Genomic DNA, 23,576 nt, shown 5'->3' on the forward strand with positions numbered 1-23,576 from the left:
TTTGGCCTTGAGTTTGACAAGTCTGTTCTTGAGAATCATGTATTAAGGATTCTGATTCCATAGCATTCTTAATGGTGCTGATAGTAAGAGGCATCAGAGCATACAAATCTTCAAAGTTTGTAAGCTTCCAGGACTGTGATATGAAGCAACCCCCTTCTATTTACAGTACAGAGCGTTGGGCAAGAGCAGGGATTCACACTTTTTCCCCTACAGACTTTTGGGATTCAACTTTTATTAAGGGGTTCTCAGAAAGATACCTATAATGGTCAGGAATGAGCCCCTTGAAAACAAAAAGAAAATTTTCACGTTAAGAGTATTTCCCAAGATCAAATGTCAGTAAATCACAAATAGATTTAATGTTTTTAATAATTAAATTAGTCATTCCATAAAATGCACCCTTGCAAATCACAATAAATAGAATACATTTTGTCTCCTTTAAAACCTACTATATACATTGATTGGATCCACAAATTCATTACAGGGAACAAGCTTTCAAAACAAGCCTTAAACTTTAGCCAAAGATAAAAGATTCAACACACTTTAGAAGTGCGTAAAAGGCAGGGCCAACCACCAAAATGCCAAGAGGGAAACAGCTACTAATGGCTCAGGAATCATAAGATCTCCTGAAATAGAAACTAAGAAGATCACAAAACGGATGAAAACTTTTTTAAAAAATAAAGAGTTAGTCTCCTATACAATTAGACCCTGTGGAGTTCTGGAACCCATATTTGGCAGAGAAATGGGAATGAATATTTTGTCCACCAAGAAGAAAAAAATCCTAGTCATGTTTTCCATTCAAAGCTAGTTTTCTGCCAACTACCATTTAATATATTTACTGTTGGTACGTTAGTATGATAATCACTATAATTCTTGTTAGGAACCTACTGCAATGCATCAGAGAATTGCTAGATCCTTACATATACATTGAATAGAAGGAGGCAGAATTATATCCCTGAAAGGAAAACACCAAGCATCACAAGACTGCTGAAATTCTGGGGTAGGTGATAATGGAAGGAGGTCCCAGTGTAGTAGCAAATGCAGGCTTTATCTCAAAAAGACCCTAATCTGTTGAACCTGAATGGTATCCAAAATGCTTCTTCTAATTTTGGGGACCATTTCAAGGGAAGAAATGCAAGAGGATAGTAACTAGAGAAGGTCAAGCAGAACTGCTGCAGTGCAATGTGATTCCCAAGGGACTGGCACATTTGGAAAAAGCTATAAATCAGAAGTACAGAGGAGAACTCATATAATATGTATAAATAGAAACAAATAATTCAACACATATTTTGAGGTAGGGCAGAACTATCTTTGTTCCAGAGCTCTGAGGAAAAAAGGACAGTCTTGGGGAATAGAGGCCTAGCAGGCAGGGGAAAGTTAGCTTGGTCCAGACCAGAGGGCTTTTTCTGAAATTAAGCTGGGACAGAGAGGTGCTGCTCAAGGATGCACTGGATGTGTGAAAGCCCAAGATGCTCTGCTAGCTCCAATGGCGTTCGCCCCTTGGCATCCTTCTGCTGCAGTTGGGATTGAGGTGCCAGGAAGCAAACCACATCTGTGTGACCTTCTCGAATAGCAACATGGATGGGCAGTGAGCCAGAAGCATCTGGGACATTGACATCTGCACCATGCTCCACCAAGATTTTCAAGGTGTCAAGAAAGCCAGTGCGGGCAGCATCGTGGGCAGGTGTTGTGCCAGACCCATCTTGGATGTTAGGGTTGGCACCTTGCTTTAGCAGTTCTTCAGCCACAAAGATATTGCCAAACATCATTACCTGTGGAAAGATGGATGAAAGAGGATGAAGTGGGATATTTACAGGCTCACCTCCTGTCAGTAGGTGAGCAGGCAAGCCTTAATCCCATTTCCTGATTATGGGAAGTAATAGGGAAGGCTACCTTCTATTGAAAGCTGTGTTTGTACAACATACTGAGACATAAACAAATAACTGTAGAACAGTGGAGTTGGTTGGTTGAAGAGCCTAGGCAGATCTTCCTGTAATTATACAAGATAGGGTATACCTCTTTTCTCCAAAATAGCTGTAAACAAGCTACATCATGCCCTTTAAATGACCCTATTTGGCTTGAACCCAACAGGAATTGGCTAGCCTGTTTGGCCTATGTCTGTGTGCTATTTATTTAAAACACAACAATTGTTTAAATGCTGGGTGAGATTTCATGCAAAGGTAGAAAAGATAGGACTGACTATAAAAATGTAGTGAGGATCCTGCAGCCTTAATCAATTATTGGGCTGCAATCTAGAATCAATTTTTGGTTGAGGGAGATGTCCTTGAAACAGGGGGGCCCATCTGGCAACAGCCACTTTTCTTAGAAGTGCCAGACCAATGGGAGTGAACTGAGACAGGGGGAAACTACAGAATCGGAGCTCCTTCACCTAAGCCTCTGGTGTCTCGAGTCGACACTGTTCTCTCTCTAGGTGCCTCACTTACTTGCAGTGCTGTCTTGCCAAAGCGATTATGGGAGTCGGGATGCACCAGTTCCAGATGCAGGATATGTCGGACTTCAGTTATATTCCCCCGGGCAGCAGCTCCGGTTAGCCGGTCTCCAGCCCGGATCTCGGCATTTCCCGGCTGCATGCCCGCACAGGCACCTACAGAGAAAAAGGATAGGCGAAAATGAATGAACTGACGACCAGCGGAACAGAATTGTTGTGCTACCACAAGCAGTTTTCTTTTGCAATGAGAGGTGTTGGCACCGAAGCTCCCGCAAAAGATCTACTCCACACCGTCCTGCTTGGAAGCGGCCACTACTTCCAAGATGCAGGAAAAGCGTTCTGTACAGGCGTAGATGCTGCGCATCGCATTTCATCCTTGATGTTTAACAACAGGCCGGCAGGGAGTAGTTAAATTTTTCCCATCTCCCCGGCGGCAGCGGCCTTCCCTCGGGCGGGAATCCTGCTTGCTCTTCGGCGCTTACCTCCACTCCCGGGAAGTAGGCTCTTCTCCAAGTACGTGTCAAGCAGAGCAGAAATCAGCGCTTTGCTCCGCGTTGCCTACCCGGCTACAGGACTGGCCTCGCTGCTGCCCCTAAGGAGGAGTTGGCCCGATTCAAGGCAGCCGCCGGGTCTTGACGAGACAGATCGATGCAGAAACTGCTAGAATGCCGACCCAGGGAGGTGTTTCTGGGGGCTCGGCTCCCTCCGCCTGTACTGTGAAGGAAAGCCGGCGAGGACTGCCGTGGCAGGCAGCGTCGCCCGCTCCTTCGCCTGCCCGTCCAAGCTAAGAGCCGGCACAGATCGTGCCAAGCCCGCCCCACTATTTGAGCTCTCAGCCTCGCCAGGGCAACCTCCGCTCCCTTGACCCCGCCCTCTCATGACAGACGCTGCTTGTGGCTTTTTTAATTTCATTCCGCGCTATTAATTTGGATACATTGTAAGCTGTCCGATTCTCCATTTCACCGCCCTCGCCTGATCCGACCAATCATGAGCCAGCTCCGGGTAATGGGCTGGAGAGCCTCGTCTTTGGATTGGTTCACTAGTGGCGGACTGGTAGGCGGGTCTCTGATTCAAACAGTATTTCGGGCGGGAAGAAGCTATCTCCGGCTCTCCCCTTTAGGTCCCAGGCAGGCAAGGCAAGCCAGAGGTCGCGACCTGGGAGGGGGCGGGAGGAACGCGAGGCGGCTGTCCAAAATTATTCTCGCCCTACCCGTGTAAGCGAGCAGCCAATTCCTTCCCTGTTGAGTTTGGAAATCAGTGTTTTCGACTATCCAACTTTTTCTTGTAAAATCCACCTTGCTGACTCTTGTACACAACAGGAATAATTGCTTTTGAGCAAACAAAACTACATGCATTTTATCTAGTCAGGATTAGCTTCACAGGTGGCTTCTCAACTGCAGGCGCTGGACTTAGTTTTTTTTTTTTTAAAGAAAGCCAAGTCAGGTTTTCTATCCATCACATAGTGGTTTATCTGTCCTTCCATAGAAAGGATTTGGAAGAGCTATTTATTATAGCTCTGCTTTCAATCTTCAGTTATTATACTCAGTTTTGATGAGTTTGCCACAACTCTCTAATACCTCAGAATTTTCACATATCCCTGATTTTTCATGTGTCCTTCACCTCCCCCACCCCTCACTGTAGAGGCAGCCTTTGCCTGTTTTTTCTTGAGCTGTAGTAAAATTGTTTATCTGATTTCCACCAGCCCAGGCAATACTGTCACTTCTGGCAAAGCTCTTCATTTCATCATAGGCAAACATCTCTGCTCTAATTGGTGAATGTGAACTGAGATCAGAATGTCCCTTCTGTCAGTTCATGAACTGGAATAGACATGCTAACAGGTCAGCCAATGGGGACTGTTTGGGCACTGCTTAGGTTCACTGATTTGTATGTATATGATTGCTTCTGTGATTCTACAGCTTCTGTGATTATTGATTCTGTACTTCTGGATTCTGAGTTCTGCTTCTGGCTTGTGCTGTATGGTATTGTATATAAAGAAATTTCTTATATAAATGAATGCTGCTGAATTTTTTATTTGTTTGCTGGTTGGATTGCTGCAAACTCTAATACCTTCCTGGCTTGTGGCTTGTGCTGTATGGTATTGTATATAAAGAAATTTCTTATATAAATGAATGCTGCTGAATTTTTTATTTGTTTGCTGGTTGGATTGCTGCAAACACTAATACCTTCCTGTCCTATTGCTGGTCCCTACCCTCTGCATCATTTTGTCCTTGCCACTTTTAAAGAGATCTTCACATGGCAGACTGCTGAAATCTACTTTTGTTTAAATTTTTATAAATTCACCAGTGAACTGGTAAAGGCTAGATTTTCATTTTTAAAAAATATTTCAAGTTCACTGTTGGGTCATTAGAACAGTGGATGCTTCTTTAAAAGAGAAATTAGCAAAACTACAAATTTCCTCTTTTAACCCAATGTTGTGCGCAACCCCCCCCCCCGAAAAATGAAATATTGGGAAATATTAAAAAAGGTAGAATATTATATTTCCCTAAAGGAGAAATGGAGAAACATGTTTTAGAGACAGAAAGCAGCCCCCAGTCTTTCTTAATAGCCCACAGCAGATGCCAGCACTTAAGGAGATAAAGAGCTTACTGAAAGAGGAACCCAACTATATAGATCAGGGGTTTCAAACTTGATTTCATTGAAGGCCACATCAGGGTTGTGTTTGACCTCAGGGGACCAGGATGGGCATGACCAGCTCAACATCATTCGTGTCAGGGGCACCTGTGGTGGCCTGAGCACTCTGCCAGCGAAAATGGGCTCCTGAGCCCCATTTTCGGCTGTGACGGCCTCCTGCAACCCTTTGCCAATGAAAATGAAGCTTGGCCCTCCCCAGCTCTGTTTTTGTTGAGAGAGGCACCACGGATCGGTCCTTTGCTGTTTCCAGGGTGGCCTCGTGGGCCAGATCTAAGTACCCCATGAGCCAGATCCTTGAATTTGACACCTCTGATCTAGATGGCTCTATTCATAAGCAAAGCAAACACTGCAGGCATAAATCCATTCAAGACAGGATATTTTGAAACTCTTTGCAGCAAAGTTTGACAGCTAATAAAAGCAGAATGGTAGGATTAGTACAGCAGCTCCTCACCCAAGATCCAGCACAGGATGAAAGCCATTAGCCACAAAAGGAATTGCCCAACACCCTTTCAGAACACAAGCCCCTCCATTGCACACACATACACCCAAGTAGCATTTCAGGACCTGTATAAAATCCTGGCACTCATCTAGCTAATTGTTCAGCTGACTCAGAACCACAAACCCTGGTGGCTCTGTTTTTCAATAAATGGACCTTCTTTCCAATCAGCCTGCAGCCTCCATTTTATTTCCAGGATCTTTCACCTTGGAACTGAACCAGATGGATTTTCCTTCCAACAATAGGAAGCAAGAAAAAGTTATGGTTCCCATACTCCTACTGGTACATCAGAGGGCACATTTTAGGAAAGGTGTCAGATACAAAAAATCAAGAGAAGGGTTTTGTACAAAAGATCTATCAGTGGAAACGTCAGGCTGATCCATGGAAAGGAAGTAACTGGTGATTCCTTTTCCAGCATAAATGAGAGATAAAGGATCAGATGGATCCACTAATTTAAGGCATGGAGAAAGAACCAAGTCAATATAATTTCAAACTGAAGAATAGATTGATATCTGGACAGTATACATAAGGTATGTCCAATTTTACTAATTGATTGATGAAGATATTCTACAGTACTTGTTCAGGAATAACAACAGCAACAACATACTTAAATTAAAAATACCTGGAATTATCTGGTATTGGAATAAAAGAATTGGGACCTCCATTTAATGTTAATGCTCAAAACAAATCTATCCAGTCAGGGTAGTAATTATTAGCCTGTAATTAGTATCTCAATAGGTTAATAAAAAGGTATATCCACAAAGCAGCTATTCTGTTTTGCTCATTTGCTTTATAAAACAACTGCAGTTATATCTTAAATTACAGAGTAACAAATCCTTTTTTTGGAAAATCTTTTACTGTAAGCTTTATTTTAACATTAAACAAATGTTAAGCTTGTAACTTGTAATATATTAATAAACTAGAGCAAGTTAAAAGAAGGGCTACCATGATGAAGAAAAGACTGGAAAGCAAATCCTATGAATAACAGAAGAAGGTTGAAAGGGAGCAAGTTTTCAAATATCTGAAGGCTGTCACACTGTAGAGGGTTTAAATTCTCACTTGCTCCAAAGGATAGGATTAGAACTAATGTAAGGGTGTAGATACCGATCAGATATTTGGAAGAACTTAACAATAAGAACTGCCAATTGGTAGAATAAATTACTGCCAGGAGTAATTTCTTCCCTTTCACTAGAGGTTTTCAAAATCATCTCTCAGGGATGGTTTAATGAATCTTGTACTGAGCTGAAGATTGGATTCTTAAGTCCCTTCTAATGCTATCATTCTGTAAAAGAGAAATTACATACTATATACATCTGCATAGATACACATTCATTTGTAGGATAATGGATAGTCAAATGACAAAGGAAATAATAAAAGGATGAGGACCATAATAATATCATTATCTGTTTATCCTGCAGTTCCAAATATTGCGTTTGAAATTACAAAATCCAGATCAAGGAGGGAAGAAGTTAGAAGGCTGTTGGGGGAAGAGAAATGAAAATAATTGACAAATGCCAACATATGGTACACAAAACATTTCTATTTCTTTTTGCTTGCATACAGAACTGCCTAAAATTTTCCTAGTTTTTGTTTATCATCCTTTGAAGGAGAATAGGATAAACAAAAAAATTCCCAGGAAGCAACTTCCAGAGCTGACACATTTTGCTTTGATACGGTCAGACAAATAATTGTTTGTTGACTAGTTTGCTAATATTTAGATGGCACTCCTATCCAGTAGGACTCCTGAGAGCACTGTTAGATGTCCCAAATATTTCATATCTGTAACTCTAACTTCAATTTAAGGGTTCAAACACTGGAGTAAAAGTAAAATGCAAGACTGATCTTTTGGGAACAAAAAGGAAATAAGGATGAATATCATGCCACAATATAATATTAATTTCACTGAAAAAAATTTATTTCTGTCCATTTAAAGATTGTCATACTTTAAAAACAAGAAAATTATTAAGTCATTTCATCATCTTTATAACAAAAGATAGGCAGCTACTATTCTCATTTTACAAAAAAAGAAAAGAGATTAAGCATTTCCCACAATTTCTCAGAAAATTCATGAACAAGTTGATATTTAAACCCAGATCTGCAGTTCTTGATTCCATAACATTGTAGATTCTTCTTTCTGTCACTGCATTTCTCCTGCACACAACTCTCCCTCTGAAGAAACTTGGTTACATTTCAGGATGAACTGAATTCTATTCAGGCACTAGTAAGATGCAACATCAAATCCCCTGGATAAAGTTTTCCAAATAAAGAGACCCACCCACCCACCAGTGGTACTACCACATCTGCTCTTTTGTCTCAGGAATTCTCTAAAAGAGAAATTCTGAATGAAGCAATAACACTAGCACTTAGACTTATATACCACTTCACAGTGCTTTTACAACCCTCTCTAAGTGGATTACAGAGTCAGCATATTGCCCCCAACAATCTGAGTCCTCATTTTACCCACTTTGGAAGGATGGAAGGCTGAGTCAATCTTGAGTCTGGTGAGATTCAATTTGGCAAATTGCAGTCAGCCAGCAGTCAGCAGAAGTATCTTGCAGTACTGCATTCTAACCACTGCGCCACAGCGGCTCTTTTACTTATCAAAGATTTTTCACCAAAAAGCCTTGCAAGGCACAATATATAAACAAGTTGCTTCCATTCAAGCCAAGAAGCAGTATACATGCCATTGTAGGCAACAAGAAGAATAAGAATAGGCTATGATTCTCTCCCAGACCAACCTTAGATGTAATTCTCCAACAACTATCAACCCAAGCTGTGGTTGGATGAAATAAGGACCAGAGCAGCACTTTGCCAGGAAATATACAAATATACAAGATCAGATCCAGATAGAGCCTGGATTAAAAGTCATTCAGACTTCTTCATTCTTGAGAGTATCAGAATCTGTCCAATTATACGATTAATGTGCCCGAAGTTGATAATCTGGAAAAAAAAGTATCAAATAAGTTAAACTTAAGCTCTCATGTAGCAAGGAATCTCCTTGACTGCATATAGTTCTATCTCTTTCAGAGGTGAACTTGCAACGTTTGCTGAGAAATGAAATTTTTCACATATTGAAACTTACTAAGTACCAAAGTTTTCATGTGGAGTAGGACTATTATTGTCTACATATCTGGCAACCTCACAATTACCCCAGGAAAATACACAATTTTACTAAAAGTCAACATCTGGAAATTTTCCTCTAGATCAAGGCTAGCATGATCAACTTGATGGACATTACATTAGATGTGAAACTATTATTGCACTATGGAGTTATGTAAAACCTTTTTTGTCCAAATGAAAAAACATTTGGACAAAATTAGGCTGTAAATAGCATGTTCTTATAACAAGACAGGGCAACTTTTTCAGAAATTTTTACTCTAAGGCAGGGGTGTCAAACTCATGGGCCATGAGCTGGATGCGTCAACTCCACACTCACCCGCATTTTAGTTACAATACATCACATGTTGTGATGTTCTTATACACTGCAAATTTGGCCTACAAAGCGGGATAGCATAGATGCAACAATTTTTGCTGGCTTCATATTTTCTCATTTCAAGAGTCTATCATAAAAGGATTCCATACATTTAAAATTCCAATCCAGAGCTCTTAAGAATAATCATCCATATTCTAGAAAAACAAAAGAATGTGGTGGGAGGAAATAATTTAACATAATTGAACTGATCATATATCTGAATCTAAATAAATGGCTACTTGGTAATTAAAATTTGTCATTCATCCTCCAGGAAAATGATACTGAGTGTAGGAATTTCTATAAAGCACAACACTTCATCTGTTCTGGCTTTGTATTTCAACTCCTATGAGTACAGAGGATTATTTAATAAACAAAAGGGCCAGGGAAAATATTAGTTCTCTTTCATGGCATGCAGATTAACCGTAACTCCCACATATGTAAAATTGGAGATATGAAGGGAACATTTCATGCAAAGATGGGCATGATAAAGGACCAAAATGGCAGGGACCTAACAGAGGCAGGAGAGATTAAGAAGAGGTGGCAAAATTACACAGAAGAACTATACAAGAATGAGCTTAACATCCCTGATAACCACGATGGGGTGGTCACTAACCTTGAGCCAGACATCCTAGAATGTGAAGTCAAATGGGCCTTAGGAAATCTGAGCAACAACAAAGCTAGTGGAGGAGATAGTATTCCAGCTGAGCTATTCAAAATCTTAAAAGACGGCGCAGTAAAGTGCTACACCCAATTTGCCAGCAAATTTGGAAAACTCAACAATGGCCACAGGATTGGAAAAGGTCAGTTTACATTCCAATTCCAAAGAAAGGCAATGCCAAAGAATGTTCAAACTATCGCACCATTGCACTCATTTCACATGCTAGTAAGGTTATGCTTAAAATCCTACAAGCTAGGCTCCAGCAATATGTGGATCAAGAACTACCAGAAGTACAGGCAGGATTTCGTAGAGGCAGAGGAACTAGAGATCAAATTGCCAACATACGCTGGATCATGGAGAAAGCTAGGGAGTTCCAGAAAAACATCTACTTCTGCTTCATTGACTATGCTAAAGCCTTTGATTTTGTGGATCACAACAAATTGTGGCAAGTTCTTAAAGAGATGGGAATACAAAACCATTTTATTTGTCTTTTGAGAAACTTATATGCAGGTCAAGAAGCCACAGTGAGAACTGGACACAGAACCACTGATTGGTTCAAAATTGGGAAAGGAGTCCGTCAAGGCTGTATACTATCACCCTGCCTATTTAAATTATATGCAGAACACATCATGAGAAAGGCGGGGCTAGATGAACCAAAAATTGGAATTAAGATTGCCGGAAGAAATATCAACAACCTCAGATATGCAGACGATACCACTCTAATGGCAGAAAGCGAAGAGGAACTAAAGAGTCTCTTAATGCGGGTGAAGGAGGAGAGTGCAAAAGTTGGCTTGAAACTCAACATTAAGAAAACTAAAATCATGGCATCCATCCCTTTCAATTCCTAGCAGATAGATGGTGAAGAAATGGAGGTAGTGACAGATTTTATTTTTCTGGGCTCCAAGATTACCACAGATGGGGACTGCAGCCAAGAAATTAAAAGACACTTGCTCCTGGGGAGGAAAGCTATGGCAAATCTAGACAGCGTACTAAAAAGCAGAGACATCACCCTGCCAACCAAAGTGCGTATAGTCAAAGCTATGGTTTTCCAGTTGCAATGTATGGCTGTGAAGATTGGACCATAAGAAAGGCTGAGCGCCAAAGAATTGAGGCCTTTGAACTCTGGTGCTGGAGAAGACTCCTGCGAGTCCCTTGGACTGCAAGGCGAACAAACAAGTCAGTTCTAGAGGAGATCAACCCTGACTGCTCTTTAGAAGGCCAGATCCTGAAGATGAAACTTTGGCCACCTAATGAGAAAGAAGGACTCACTGGAGAAGAGCCTAATGCTGGGAAAGATTGAGGGCAAAAGAAGAAGGGGACAACAGAGAACGAGGTGGCTGGATGGAGTCACTGAAGCAGTAGGCATGAGTTTAAATGGGCTCCAGAGGATGGTAGAGGACAGGAAGGCCTGGAGGAATGTTGTCCATGGGGTCGCAATGGGTCGGACACGACTTCGCAACTAACAACAACCCACATATGTGACTGGACATTTTTAAAATATTGATTTTTGCACAAAACCAAACCAACAAGTGTTGGTTGGCAAAGATTATTCAGATAGCTACCAGAAAGACGATTAATAAGTCACGCAAATGGTGGTTTTCTTGGTTTCTGGAGCATATTTGAAAGTTAATGCTATAACTGTGCTCAATATTAAATTTAGTATGCTGGGTGAATGTGGTCAATATCTATAAATAAATCCAGGTTACTCATGGGCTTTAAAGTTTACCTCCACTCTGGGTGATATAGCGGACCCATGGCAGAGCCTGGTACCCACTCTTTTCAATGATCTTCATGTACCGTACCTGGTAAGAGTGAGATAATAGACAAGAGAGAGAAAAGAGAAAAAGAATGCACATTAACTATCTTTAATTCATTCAGATTTGATGGCACCTCAAGGCTTCCACTGAATTTTAACTTCACACTATAATGTGGTCAAAGCATCTTTCCCTCTCCAGCTTAGAATGATAACGATCCCAAGTATTTAGCATATATAGTAATTTGAATAATTGTGAAAAAATTTGCAGCAACTAGTAATAGTGACCTGTTCTTAACTGCAACCATCCGCAGGCTATACAGCTCGCAACCTTCAGTCATCCTAGCTTTCTTTTCTCTTCCTCAATATCACCTGATTTTATATAGTCCTAAGGTAAAAAATGTCCCCATTCCCACTTCATCAAATCTGGCTTACCTGAATCCCAGAGACTGTGAAGTAGGGGATTTCAAATCGGACTGAGATGGGTGGCCGACCTTCCAGCTCCTCGTTCTCAACACTGGGCAGCCCAAAATGGGCTCGCATCAAATATTCTTTACCACCCTGCAAATACAAGAGTCTTTCCTGGTTATCTGAATCCAGATTTCCTGGCCAATTGTTTCCACAGTCTGCTCAAACAACTAGAAGACAAACCCTCACCTCCATTATTGCCAACTTTTTCATAGTTGAAGCTCCATTATAATCTAGTTGGAAGGAATTCATTATCTATTATCTATTATATTATCTATATTATCTATATATTATCTATTATAACACCCTAGGAGTTACAATATTTTTCTTACAATATTTTCTTACAATATTTGTCAGAGACTACAGGATACAATTAAAAGCTCTCCAATAAAATAGTGCCCCAGTCCAAATTCAGCAAAAGAACCATATAACTTACTGAATGTTCCTGGTAAAAGCCTAAATGACTGGAATATACTACTGATATGAAAGATGCAGGACACTGGTCAGAGAAAAACAAAAGGAATTTTTCTTACTGGGAAGGACTTTATATTCCAGATAACAGTATTCTTTTCAGGCAGATATTTTGCATTGCCGATGTTGGTTTTGAATTTGGGTGAGTCAGCATCACTTGGGACAGGCACACTTATCTCCACACCATTGGCCACTGATTGTTTTTTGAACTGACCCTTTGCCTTTTAGAGAAAAAAAAAGCAGAATAAAAAATAACATATGGAAAAAGACATATTTCCCTGAAGAATTAAGTGTCTGACACAAGAGAAAGATCCAAAACTCAAGATGGTTTGGACTCATTTTTTTTATCCAATGAAAACAGTCATGCCCTTTTCTGTAAATTCCATGCCTTTAGAAAATAGAGCATACTGCAGAGTGTAGAATCATAGAGCTGGATGGGGTCTCAGAAGTCTTCTAGTTCAACCCCCTGCTCAAGGCAGGAGCCTTACACCATCCCAGTCAAATGGTTGTCCAGTCTATTTCTGAAAACCTGCAGTGATGGAGCACCCACAATTTGGGAGGCAAGCTATTCTTACTTTTAGGTTGGATCTCTCTTTATGCTTGCCAATTTGAATCAATCAATAGCATTTACAGGAATAAAACATAAGTGTACATTTTATTAGGATCTAGTCTTTTTTATTTTTTTACACTGGAAGTTTTGCAGAGGAATGATGATATTGCTCAAAATAATTCACCTTAACCATAATCTCCACTCGGCTGTGAGAGAACTTCTCAATGACGGATTCGATCCAGATGAGAGGTTTCACCTTGTTGGGATGGGGACAGGGAGAGACAGAATGAAAAATATGCATGAATTTCAAAGCTTCCAATATAATAGAAGATGTAGAATAGTCCAAAGATTATTCCATTAAATATGATGAAATTTATCATCTCCTTGGAATTCATTATAATTAGAAATCCATTAGTTTTAATTAGACCTGCACAGTTGAGCAGCCTTATTTAATGTAGCAACAGCAGGGGTAATATTCTATGACAGCAGTCACCAACTGGTGCTCCGTGGACCACTGGTGGTCTGCGAGAAAATTTTGGTGGTCCGCAGAAAAATTATTTGCATTTTTTATATAGCACTAAATACTATTTATTTTTTAAAAAAAATCATATTAGTGGTCCACGGTATTTAAAATTATGAATTTAGTGGTCCCTGAGGTCCGAAAGGTTGGTGACCCCTGCTCTATGAGACATAGTCTAACTATAGCAGCAATAGCACTTAGACTTATGTATCACTTCACATTGCTTTGCAGCCTTCTCTAAGCGGTTTACAGAGTCAGCCTATTGCCCCCAACAATTTGAGTCCTCATTTTACCCACTTTGGAAGGATGGAAGGCTGAGTCAACCTTGAGCCTGGTGAGATTTGAACTGCCAAATTGCAGGCAGCCAGCAGGCAGCAGAAGTAGCCTGCAGTACTGAACTCTAACCACTGCGCCACTGTGGCTTATCCATCAATAATCATTTATAGAGCTTCTAAATCATTTTTTTAAAATAAATTTTTAATTTTTTTAAAACAAACATAAACAGTAATTTTTTTCTGAATCGAGTATTGACCGAGTCAAAATTTACAATTTATAATGTAAGTACTTCTCAAATATAATTTATATATTTCAATTTCTGTCATAATCTTTTTTTTGTAATTTATTTTTCATCTCTACTTAATATTTATTTTATAATCAATATTACCATCCACCCTAACCTCCAATCTTAATCTTATTTCATTTCATTATCTTATTTCTCCATTTATCATATATATTTTTCAAAATCACCACATTTATAAATTATCATCAATTTGTTTCCTCTTATTTCCTTTTTTCTATTGAAACTCTTTAATTTAAATATAGTCATTTCCATCCTTAGTTTCTATTTTTTTTATTATAGCTTGATATTTCACATTTATCTCTTAATGTCAATTATTTTCTATGGTGGTCCAATTTATCATTTCTTATTTCCCTATTAATCATTTTACCATTTTTCCAGAAACAATATATTTCTTCAGTTTTTACACCACCTTTTTCAGATACAGACATTATCTTAATCTCTTAATCATCTTCTTTTTCTTAATTTCTATTAATATCTTATTCAATTTCAATTTCATTTGAAGTTCCATATCTTAACCCCTTCTAAATACATAATATCATATGTATTCTACCATTCTTCTTGTACCATTCTTTTTGTATTTCAGCAAAGTGTAGGTGTTATATTGGTGAATCCACAAGCAAGAGAGGGATACCTATCTCAGCAGAGGGAAGATGGTACATGAGATCATTCTTGTTGTGAGTAAAGTCCCAGGATATTTTTTTCTCTGTTCCATTTCCAGTAACACTTCAAAGATCTACCTGTGTACTCAGGCGATATGACATAAGCTCAAAATCTCCATCAGGTGGAATGAAGGAAATAGTACGATCATTGTCAAAACGTGATAGTCGCACACACTGGTGGAACTTTACATCCTCGAGTTCTACAGATTTATTTTTTCCACCTGAAAGTCAGAAGTATGGTTATTAAAAGACATATATAATCTCTGGCACACTTTTAGCACTAGATGTATTAAGAAACAATTGCCTGTCTTTGGTTGGAAGCTTCACAAGACTTTAAGTCTTCAATAAAAATAAAGATTCACAAAAGAAAAGGAAAATAATGAGCCCTACTTTCTGATAATTAAATCCTATGACTATGCTGCAAAATAAACATATAAAGTTATGAATAGCTTTGTGGAGGGGAAAACTAAAAACTAAATAAAACTTAACAATACAAAATTCCAATTAAAAATTATAGCATAGTCTATTGAAATTAAATCAAAATGTAAGGTTTAAAGCAAAATTGAAGACTTGCTCTTTTTCCTAACTTTATAACCAATCTGACACATTCCATAGATGGATATGAAAGTGCAAAGACATTATTGATATGAGACTCAAATTTGAGACTCACCTAGTATGTCCATTCCTCCCCAAATGCACATGTCCATTCCTCCCCAAATCACACACTGTGATTTACTTACGTCCTGTGAGCTCAAAAAGGACCCTATCATTGAGGCCCAGACGTAGCTCCGGCATACCAGAAAGGAACACCTTCAATTTAATGGAACCCACTATCTCACTCAGCAGGACACTCCCATTGGCATTAACCTGAAAGACAAAGTAGGGTCTGAGGTCCTCCATTCACTCTCCACACTCTTCTCCATGAGGAAATATGGCTCCTCCTCCTCTTGAACATAGTTATAGAATAGAATAGAATAGAATAGAATAGAATAGAATAGAATAGAATAGAATAGAATAGAATTTTATTGGCCAAGTGTGATTGGACACACAAGGAATTTGTCTTGGTGCATATGCTCTCAGTGTACATAAAAGAAAAGATACGTTCATCAAGGTACAACATTTACAACACAATTGATGGTCAATATATCAATATAAATCATAAGGATTGCCAGCAACAAGTTATAGTCATACAGTCATAAGTGGAAAGAGATTGGTGATGGGAACTATGAAACGATTAATAGTAGTGCAGATTCAGTAAATAGTCTGACAGTGTTGAGGGAATTATTTGTTTAGCAGAGTGATGGCCTTCGGGAAAAAACTGTTCTTGTGTCTAGTTGTTCTGATGTGCAGTGCTCTATAGCGTCGTTTTGAGGGTAGGAGTTGAAACAGTTTATGTCCAGGATGCGAGGGATCTGCAAATATTTTCACGGCCCTCTTCTTGATTCGTGCAGTATACAGGTCCTCAATGGAAGGCAGGTTGGTAGCAATTATTTTTTCTGCAGTTCTAATTATCCTCTGAAGTCTGTGTTTTCTTGTTGGGTTGCAGAACCGAACCAGACAGTTATAGAGGTGCAAATGACAGACTCAATAATTCCTCTGTAGAATTGGATCAGCAGCTCCTTGGGCAGTTTGAGCTTACTGAGTTGGCGCAGAAAGAACATTCTTTGTTGTCCTTTTTTAATGATGTTTTTGATGTTAGCTGTCCATTTGAGATCTTGCGATATGATAGAACCTAGAAATTTGAAGGTTTCTACTGTTGATACTGTGTTGTCTAGTATTGTGAGAGGTGGAAGTATGGAAGGGTTTCTCCTAAAGTCTACCACCATTTCTACGGTTTTGAGTGTGTTCAGTTCCAGATTGTTTTGGTTGCACCACAAGGCTAGTCGTTCGACCTCTTGTCTATATGTGGATTCGTCATTGTCTCGAATGAGACCAATCACTGTTGTGTCATCTGCGAACTTCAGTAGCTTAACAGATGGATCATTGGAGATGCAGTCATTGGTATACAGAGAGAAGAGAAGTGGGGAGAGCACACAGCCTTGGGGGGCCCCTGTGCTAATTGTACAGGTATTTGATGTGATCTTGCTTAGCTTCACCTGCTGCTTCCTGTTTGTTAGGAAGCTTGTGATCCACTTACAAGTCTGTTCCGGTACCTGTAGCTGGTTTAGCTTAGTTAGAAGAATGTCTGGAATGATGGTATTGAATGCTGAACTAAAGTCTACAAAAAGGACCCTTGCATAGGTCTTTGGAGACTCAAGATGTTGTAGGATGTAGTGCAGAGCCATATTAACAGCATCATTTGTTGATCTATTTGCTCGGTATGCAAATTGCAAGGGGTCTAACAGCGGATCCGTGATGGTTTTCAGGTAGGAAAGCACTAGCCTTTCAAAGGTTTTCATGACTACAGGTTTTCATTTACAGTTCATGACTATGCTGAAGTTCCCAACAAAACATGGAAACAAAAACTTCACCACCATTAAATCAGAGTGGGTAATGTTAGGAGACTCAAAAGGTGGAGTAATAATGATAAAATGAAATATGAATGACATCAAATAAAATAATTTTATATTTATTTTAAAAAATTAAACTGAATTGTTAAATTATCCTGTGGTTAGTTGTCTTGTGGCAAGTTGGCCATGGTGAATTGTCCCACAGCGAGTTGGCTGTGGTGAGTTGGCTGTGGTGAGTTGGCTGCAGTGAGTTGGCTGTGGCTGGTTGTCCCATCCCATTCCAGTGATGGAGAACCCATGTCTGAAGGCAAGTCTGATTACCGTATATACTCGAATATAAGCCGATCCGAGTATAAGCCGAGGTCCCCAATTTTACCCCAAAAAACTGGGGTAAACTGGGGACTCGAGTATAAGCCGAGGGAGGGAAATGAGGCAGCTACCGGTCAGGGAAAACCTCCCTCCCTCAGCCGAGAAGGCTGGCGGCTCCCCCGCCCCGCCCTCTCACTGCACCGGCAGGGCTTCCCCGCGCTAATGCAAAAGCCCGCCAAGTTTGCACCATCCGGTATAATGTGAAAAAAAGAAGAAGAAAAAAAAACTCGAGTATAAGCCGTATATACTCGAGTATAAGCCGAGGGGACGTTTTTCAGCACAAAAAACGTGCTGAAAAACTCGGCTTATACTCGAGTATATACGGTAATTGTTCTCACTGTTAATAAATTTCTCCTTAGTTCTGGGTTTCTTCTCTCCTTGATTAGTTTCCCACCATTGTTTCTTGTCTTGCTTTCTGGTGTTTTGGAAAATAGATTGACCCTTCTCCTTTATGGCAGCCCCTCAAATATTGGAACACTGCTATCATGTCCTCCCAGTCTTTCTTTCCACTAGACTAGACATACCCAACTCCTGCAACTGTTCTTTTTATGTTTTAGCTTCTAATAATCTTTGTTGCCCCTCTCTTTCTAAAGTCTCAACATCTTTTTATAATCTGGCAGTTTTCCAGATGTTGTCTTAATAAAGCTTTATAACGCTATACTAGTACTTCACATGATCTTGATTCTCTCCCTCTGTTAATTGGTTTTTTTGGCTGCTGCTGCACACTGCTAGCTCATATTTGATTGCCCACTAGGACTCCAAGATCCCTCTCTTAATGCTATTGAGCCAAGTTTCACCTAATCTGTACCTGTGTCAGATCCCTAAAAGTGATACTGCCATTCAGTTGGGAGAAGGGGGGCTTTGGATTCAATTCATTAATATTGCCTGTGACAACTAATATTTTGTAACTTGCATCCTGGCGCCAAAGCACCTGAGATCTTCTCACCTCTTGGGGAAATATAGGAGGGATGGCCATATGGGATGTTTCACTTTGATAGCCAATGGAAGATAGCCATGGGAATTTATGATTCTCAGAGCAGCTGGCAAAATAACATCTTCACACCTCTGGATTGGCTAAATTTGCATCTGGCTAAAGGGAGGGGTCTCTACTGCTTTAATTCTACTTGTCTTGCCTAAGGGTATTCAGGCACTGCTTTGAATTCATTGCTGTCACTTCTGCTTAATAAAAAGTTCCCTTTGAAATACTTCATTTCAAGAGTTTACACTTTCTTAAATCAGGAGGAGAGGCAATGCTTACAACCTGTATGTTTTGTTTTTCTTGCCTAAGTGTAAGACCTTACTTTTTTCTACATTGAATTTCATTTTGTTGGACAGGATCCAGTGTTCAACTCTGTCCATTTGGATCTTGAGCCTATCATCTCGGATGTTGGCTATTCCTGCCACTTAGTGTCATTTGCAAATTTGATGAGTTCCCCTTTTATTCCCTCATTTAAATCATTTATGAAGTTTTTAAAGAGTATTGGGCCTAAAATAGAACCTTGGGATACTCCACTGCTTCCTTCCTTCCATGTAGATCTTGAGGATTACATGTTGAGTGTGATTTGTCAGTCAGCCAAAGAAAAAAATGAACTTGTGGCTTTGAAGATTAGACATATAAATTATAGAAAGAAGAATATCATGATGTTCTGTAAGTTTAGAGAGCTTAAATTGTACTTATAATTGTTGTAAAGAATATCAGAAGCCTGATTTCTCACCGCCCAGCATACTTTCCACTGAGCGCTGTCCCAATTGAGAGGCTGTCATGGAAGTTGTTTTTTCCCTATTTTCATGACTGTTGTTGTCATACTCATCATTTTTAACCAGGGGTGAAATCTAAAAAATTTCTCTACTGGTTCTGTGGGTGTGGCTTAATTGGTGGATGTGGCTTGGTGGTCAGGTGACTGAATGGGCATGGCCAATAACAATAAATAATAAAAATAATAAATATACAAAACTTGGGAGCACACTGGTTTACCTTCTTTAAAAATAGAGGCACTGGTCTACCAATTGCCTTTTTTTGGGGGAGGCATTGGTCTACCTTCTTTAAAAATAGAGGCACCAGTCTACTAGCTGCCTACAGCGCTGATCAGCTGTAGTGTGGCCCTTTGAAGTACTGCGGCAATCATTTAAGGCCGTTTGCAGCTATATCACCACCAAGAGCTTCAGGGATAGAGAAGAGGAACAGCGAGCCATGGGCGGTGGGGGGGGGAGCAGGGATTTTTGCTACCGATTCTCCGAACTACCCGCCCCCATCGCTACCAGATCACATGATCCGGTCCGAACCAGGAGCATTTCACTCCTGTTTTTAATGTTTTAAAAAAATGTTTCCACAATACCATATAGTAATTACACTTATTTAATTTGTTCCCACTCCTTTTATCTCCATCATTGATCTACTTTCTAGTTCTAAGTCTATTTATTCTAATTTATTCTAAAGGAGTAAATAGCGATAATTTGAATATAGAGGTATTCTACAAACATAAAGATATTTACTTTGAATCTTATAAATTATAGGATTTTAAATGACATAAAGAATCAAAACTTAGATGTATCTGAAAGATATCTATAGTTCTATGATTGAGTTATTAGTCTCTAAACATTTAATTAATTCATATTAACTCAATTAATTAATAGTTCGTAACTAAGTTCATATATTTCTACACAATCTGTTATGGTTATTTATCAAATATATTTAGAATTTCCTTAAATTCTATATTACATATATAAAACTATAAATATATCAAGATCTTCATGTAATCCTATATATGCTATTGAATATACATAAATATAACAGTGCAATAGAGTAACAATAGCTCCAATAATATAAAATTTGTATCAGTTAATATATGGATGGATATAAATATTTAGATAGAAATATAAATAGCATATATAAATAGGCCATCTCTGTTAATGCCAAATTTGGTAACTGTCTTTAAATCCAAGATGTCTCCCTTCTATTTAGCCCACTCACTGTTATTTCTCCAGCCAGCTTTCTCTTTCCAAACCTCATATTTTATCCCAATCCTGGTCCAAGCTTGTTGTCTATCATTAAAACACTTCAGAAGATGCCTCTCCAAAGCTTTTCCTTCACACCTTCCACACAGTCTTTTTCGATATCGTTCGCCACCTTGTCTCCGCTCCCACTGCTAAATCACCACTTTTCCACCTTCTTGGAGTCTCACTCAGCAGCTGATGTGATACATTTACTCAAAGTCACTGAGACTCTTTCCAATTTCAGTCTCTTTTTCGTCCCTCCTCAATGGTATTTCAGGCTTTTTTACCTCTTTTTTCTTCCTACTCCATTCAAACAATCAGGTCGTCACGCCTCTGGATCTGCCATGAAGGCCGATTTCTTTCGCAAAGTACTATTCAGATGAGGGTATATTAATTATGTGGCAAGACAAGAAATTCCGAATAGATACCTTGGACAAGGCACAAGAGTTCTATGACCATTATATAATTGGAGAAGAAGAACAAGATAGTAGAGAAGAAATAGAAAATAAAAGTCAAGAAGATCAGGTATCAGAAGAGAAAATATTCGAACAAGACATAAGAGAAAAGATGGAAACGGAACATTATGAAAGGGAAGGAGCCAGGACAAGAGCACAAAGGGAGACAAGAGCAAAGAAAGGACCAAAATCTACCTACAAACAGTAAGCTGAAAGAAGTAATTAAATTGTTATCACTTAACATCAACGGTATGAATTTTCCGGCTAAACGAAAATAAACACTGACAAAGCTTCAAAGACAAAATACGGATATTATTTGTTTCCAGGAGGTCCATATTAAGAAAAAACACAGCAGTATTCTAGAATCCCCTAAATTAGGAAAACTTCATCTGGCACTGGCATCAAAAAAGAAAAGAGGTATAGCAGTATACATAAAAGAATGGTTAAACCCGAAACAAATTTATGTGGCTGAAGATGGAAGAATTTTAGTAATAGATTTAACAACTCAAAAACAAATGCTCTTATTAATAATATACGCACCAAACACAAACCAGAAGAAATTTTATCACAAACTACATCAGAAAATAATAGTTAGAATGGGATAATTTATGTGTAATAGGTGATTTCAACATGGTGGTGAACAATAAGGGAGACTATATGAGCAAAAAACAAAAAAACAAACAAGAACAAAAGAAGACAATTACCAACCACATTCTCAGAAATGATGCAAGAGTTAAATCTCTGAGATGCATGGAGAGAATTAAATCCAAGGAAGAAACAATATACTTTTTTCTCTAATCCACACAACTCTTGGTTGAGAATTGATATGGCATGGATAAATCCAGAATTGATTAATGGTATTGAAGAAATAGAGATACTATCAAATACATGGGCTGATCACAATCCATTAACAATAAAATGAAAGGGACAAAGGAAAAAAGTGAGATGGACGTTAAAATCAGAGGATATTAAAAGAGAAAACATTCATGGAAATGATGGAAAAAGAACTTGGATTTTTCTTTACAGAAAACCAGAAAGAACAAACAACACTACAAAAATTATGGGACACAATGAAAGCGCAAATTCAAGGTTTAACAATAACCTATATGGCAAGAAGAAATAAGGAAAAGAAAAAATAATAAAAGATGCTTCACGAAAAAGTTAAAGAATTGGAATGTGCATTGCAAAAAGAACCACAGAATAATAAAATCAAAGAAGAAAGAGATTTAGTGAAGCATAAATTTAATTTAACATTACAAGAAGAAATGATACGCAACCTTAAAACAATAAAACAAAACTTTTTTGAATATGTGAACAAACCAGGGAGATGGTTGTCATTTAAACTTAAGAAAGAGAGAATGAAAAAAATTAATACAACAATTAAAGGATGAAGATGGGAATCTCCATTACCAATCGGGGGAGGGAGGGGGAAGTATTATTCAAAATTTCTTTAATAAATTATAGTCAGGAGGATATTCTAGAAGAAAGCATTAAACAATATTTAGAAATAAGGGACCTACTGAAAATACTGGAGGAAATTAGGAAAGTGCTAAATGATAAGATAACTCTAATGGAGTTAAAGGAGGTGATAAAGAAACAAAAAAATAATAAAACACCAGGACCAGATGGGATTCCGGCAGAGATATACAAAAAATTTCAGGAGCCATTGGAGGGAATAATGCTAGAATTGTATAATGAAGTGTTAGAGTGAGCTAAATTACAAAATTCATGGACTGAGGCATTTATAACACTAATACCCAAAGAAGATATGGATACCAAACAGATTAAAAATTATAGACCAACTTCATTGTTAAATGCCGATTATAAAATATTTGCTACGATCATAGCAGAAAGACTTAAAAAATATTGAATGAAATTATCCTCCCCGACCAAAATGGGTTCCTCCCAAAAAGACAATTTAAGAAATAACACAAGAATGGTCATGAACATATTAGAACATTATGAAAGTCACCCAGAAAAACAGATCACATTAATTTTTACGGATGCACAAAAAGCTTTTGACAATCTAAATTGGAAGTTCCTCATTACCCAATTAATTAGTATGAATTTTGGAGAAAAATTTGTAGGGATGATTAAGGTGATACATTCTGATCAAACTGCTAAAATAATAGTAAATGGGAACCTAACAGAGAAAATTAATATAAATTAAGGGGTTAGACAAGGATGTCCACTATCCCCTCTACTTTTTATCTTATCATTAGAAGTGTTGCTAACACAGATTAGACAGAAACAGGAAATAAAAGGATTAATAATAAAAAAAGAATATAAAACACAGGTGTTTGCAGATGACCTAGTCTTTTTCATAGACAAACCGTTAGAAACAGAAATTGTATTAATGCAGGAAATAGAGGATTTTGGTAAAGTAGCAGGACTAAAAATAAACAAAGAGAAAACAAAGATATTAACTAAAAATATTACACATAATCAAAATGAGAAATTGGAAGGGAAATTGGGAATTCAAATAGTAAAGAAAGTAAAATATCTTGGAATTTGGTTGACAGTGAAATACTCTTCAATAAAAGAGGACAATTACACAAAATTGTTACAACAAATACAACAAAA

The 23,576-nt window shown here is 38.5% G+C and overlaps 2 protein-coding genes across 3 annotated transcripts in view; both read right to left on the bottom strand.

Annotated features, from left to right (window-relative positions):
- Window positions 1–381: 381 nt before the first annotated feature.
- On the bottom strand, window positions 382–3,242 carry CDKN2D (cyclin dependent kinase inhibitor 2D). Its single transcript, XM_058173098.1, has 3 exons — window positions 2,929–3,242; window positions 2,442–2,602; window positions 382–1,769 (listed from the first exon to the last, which is right to left on the bottom strand). The coding sequence occupies exons 2-3, from the start codon at window positions 2,586–2,588 to the stop codon at window positions 1,410–1,412; spliced, it is 507 nt and encodes a 168-aa protein (XP_058029081.1). The 5' UTR covers window positions 2,589–2,602; window positions 2,929–3,242; the 3' UTR covers window positions 382–1,409.
- A 4,245-nt stretch (window positions 3,243–7,487) lies between these two features.
- Window positions 7,488–23,576, bottom strand: part of AP1M2 (adaptor related protein complex 1 subunit mu 2) — an 82,432-nt gene continuing 66,343 nt past the window's right edge. For both annotated transcript variants that reach the window (XM_058173096.1, XM_058173097.1), the window contains 7 exons: window positions 15,466–15,592; window positions 14,804–14,946; window positions 13,151–13,222; window positions 12,479–12,637; window positions 11,913–12,038; window positions 11,451–11,526; window positions 7,488–8,534 (listed from right to left, as the gene is read on the bottom strand). In XM_058173096.1, coding sequence (XP_058029079.1) covers window positions 8,512–8,534; window positions 11,451–11,526; window positions 11,913–12,038; window positions 12,479–12,637; window positions 13,151–13,222; window positions 14,804–14,946; window positions 15,466–15,592 — 726 coding nt within the window. In that variant the 3' untranslated portion in view covers window positions 7,488–8,511. The remainder of the gene's footprint in view (window positions 8,535–11,450; window positions 11,527–11,912; window positions 12,039–12,478; window positions 12,638–13,150; window positions 13,223–14,803; window positions 14,947–15,465; window positions 15,593–23,576) is intronic.

This window comes from Ahaetulla prasina, chromosome 2, assembly GCF_028640845.1.
Source record: "Ahaetulla prasina isolate Xishuangbanna chromosome 2, ASM2864084v1, whole genome shotgun sequence".
Lineage (NCBI taxonomy): Eukaryota > Metazoa > Chordata > Lepidosauria > Squamata > Colubridae > Ahaetulla > Ahaetulla prasina.

Excerpts from the sequence above, each read along its gene's own strand:
- CDKN2D (XM_058173098.1), bottom strand. The coding sequence starts at position 2,588 with ATGCAGCCGGGAAATGCCGAGATCCGGGCTGGAGACCGGCTAACCGGA. Across the intron at positions 1,770-2,441 it reads TTGGCAAGACAGCACTGCAA|GTAATGATGTTTGGCAATAT; the intron begins GTAAGTGAGGCA and ends ATCTTTCCACAG.